Consider the following 2,506-nt stretch of genomic DNA (forward strand, 5'->3'; position numbering starts at 1 on the left):
CGGTGGACATTTTTTCTTTTCTTAGATGATCCGCAATTCCTTTTCACGGTAGATTGCTATCACTTACAGAATACTTTTTTAAATGCCTTCCATTTGGTTTGCCGACGTATTGCCAGTAATTTTTCAGGAAACCGGTAAATACTGGCAAATGTCTTGGTACTTGAGGGATATCTCAACTTTATTGAATTCAGGACCATCTAATGAAAATGATTGTAAAGTATTTAAAATCCGAAGTATGTTGCTGAGCATGGTTCTCATTACTAGCCACAAGGCAAAAACGAGAATTTATATTGAAATTTCTACACTATAAAGCTACACTACCAAAGTGTACAGAGCCCAAAATCTACACTATTAATTAATATTCTGGGAACATGCGGTGAAACTCTCATGCAAACTTAAATTATCTGAATGTACCAAGCGAAATTGTAGACTGAAACATGATAATGAGAAGGTTGGAGGCGATAACCAAGTGCTTGGGGTTATTGTTGGCTTCTCACCCATTCCGCTTCAAGTTACCTGAGTGTTCTGTTTAGTTTCGCGGAGCTCTTCCTTCCCATTACGATATGCTTCACCCTGGCACTGTGGGTTCCAAATGCAAATTGCTACTTCTCGAGAAGAAAACACTCTCCATCAAATGTAAATCCGTGAGGTTGCTTTATCTTTCCATTCCCGAACGTTTCAGACTTACAGACATCTCGGATCAATTGACTATGTCTGTGTCGGCGAAACAGAAAAATTAAACAAAGCCTGTTCCCGTCATCCTCAGTTCGATCTCTCGTCTTGGCCCATTCAGATGATTCGAAGTGTGGTGAAGCCCATCCTGTTCTACGACAACCGTAGTCCACCGGTTCGGAGCTGCTTGATGCTAATCAAGTGTCTGGGAGTCGATGTGGAGCTCAAGGCGGTCGATTTGTTTAAACAGGAGCACCTCAGCGCGGAATTCAGGAAGGTTGGTGGCGTTTGATTTATGATAATTCCTAGTTATCATATCCGTAAATATTGAATTTGCTCCACTTTGGGACTTTAAGGTAAACCCATTGCATACGGTGCCCACCTTGAAAGACGACGGCCTGACGCTCACCGATAGCCATGCCATCCTCATCCATCTTGCCCAGAAGTATGGCGACAGCGGTTGCGGCCGTGGTTTGAATGTTTACCCAAAAGATGATGTGGCGAGAATAAAAGTTATCAATCGACTGTTCTTTGAATGCGGGATCCTATTCCGACGTGACAGTGATATGATGGTTTGTATGCTCCTCGAATTTATTTAGTCTAAGAGGAGATTCTATGTATATTAAGATACCGCAGGTATACCGCATGGGTTGAGGTGTAGATAGTAGATACTCCTTCTAACTTCACTGTAAATAACGATAGTAGCCGATTATATGCATTTATATGGAAATTTAGGCTCATATGTGTGATAGGAATTAATGATTACATTCCAGACCGAAATATTCCGTTCAGGACAAAAGGACGTGAGCCACCATAGAAGAAAGATAGAGGAGGCATACGATTCAATGGAACTCTACTTGGCAGAAAGCGAATTCATGGCCACAGATAATGTAAGCTGAAATTAATGAAAATTTCTCGAAAAGTTTCGGACAAATTTACTCGTAGATGACCATAGCTGACTTCTCGATAATTACTACTCTCTCCACTGTGGACCTAATCTTTCCCGTAACCGCCGCCAAATGGCCTCGACTACGCTCTTGGATTCAAAAGATGCAGGCGCTCCCATACTATCAAGATGCTAATCAAGTCGGCTTGGATCGCCTCCGGAAAGCATTGAGAGATTATGCAAAGTTTGACTCTTTAGTTTGATCTCGTGATCTAGCAAATGCCGAAGTTCAATACTGGAGGAGACAGCACACGCCAACGCGACACCGCTTACATATATATTTACCTAGATTGACGCTAAGCACTCTTTTCCAGGCGATTTCAATACTTCATAGACATCTTAATTCAGTCAAGAGGGTTCATTGCCAATGTTATGCACGTAGCTTGTTGCAAATTCAAAGATTGTTCAATAAATGGGTAACCAGACCATTTGGGTTTTTTTTTCAAGAATAGTACTCATGTTATGTATATACTTGATACCGGCCGGTGCGATTATAGTCATCGGTGAAAACTCTCACGAACTATGAATGAAGGAAGATTAGTGATGAGTTCGTCGCACGCCAAATTGGAAACAATAACCAAACTGAAAAATTGTTGGATTATTTGTGTGATGGAATGCAGCCGCATAAATTTCTAACAATAAGAGGCCGCCATAATCGGCACCAATGTAGTCCGTTCGGAGCTACAAAAACAGCCCGTAGTGTTTACGAACGATACCAGCTCCCTCTCGCAGAAATTATTTTGGGGTGCTCAAATAATTGCTACCTAGTGTCCACAGCCTGATCCTGGCAATAGCAAATAAAGTGTCCTAAGGTTTCTCCATTCTCTCCGCAACTTCGGCCTGCCGAGTCTGGAGTACGCATTTAGACGAGTCTGGTACAAAAGCTCT

At 41.9% G+C, this 2,506-nt stretch overlaps 1 protein-coding gene across 1 annotated transcript; it reads left to right on the forward strand.

Moving 5' to 3' along the window:
- Positions 1-675: 675 nt before the first annotated feature.
- LOC119658347 (glutathione S-transferase E14) lies at positions 676-2,044 on the forward strand. The gene is made up of 4 exons (XM_038065706.1): positions 676-949; positions 1,029-1,244; positions 1,446-1,562; positions 1,618-2,044. Exons 1-4 carry the CDS (start codon positions 794-796, stop codon positions 1,819-1,821), a joined length of 693 nt encoding a protein of 230 aa, XP_037921634.1. The 5' UTR covers positions 676-793; the 3' UTR covers positions 1,822-2,044.
- Positions 2,045-2,506: the final 462 nt, after the last annotated feature.

This window comes from Hermetia illucens, chromosome 1 (assembly GCF_905115235.1).
Source record: "Hermetia illucens chromosome 1, iHerIll2.2.curated.20191125, whole genome shotgun sequence".
Taxonomy (NCBI): Eukaryota; Metazoa; Arthropoda; class Insecta; order Diptera; family Stratiomyidae; genus Hermetia; species Hermetia illucens.

Excerpts from the sequence above, each read along its gene's own strand:
- LOC119658347 (XM_038065706.1), top strand. The coding sequence starts at position 794 with ATGATTCGAAGTGTGGTGAAGCCCATCCTGTTCTACGACAACCGTAGT. Across the intron at positions 950-1,028 it reads TCAGCGCGGAATTCAGGAAG|GTAAACCCATTGCATACGGT; the intron begins GTTGGTGGCGTT and ends TGGGACTTTAAG. Across the intron at positions 1,245-1,445 it reads GACGTGACAGTGATATGATG|ACCGAAATATTCCGTTCAGG; the intron begins GTTTGTATGCTC and ends ATTACATTCCAG.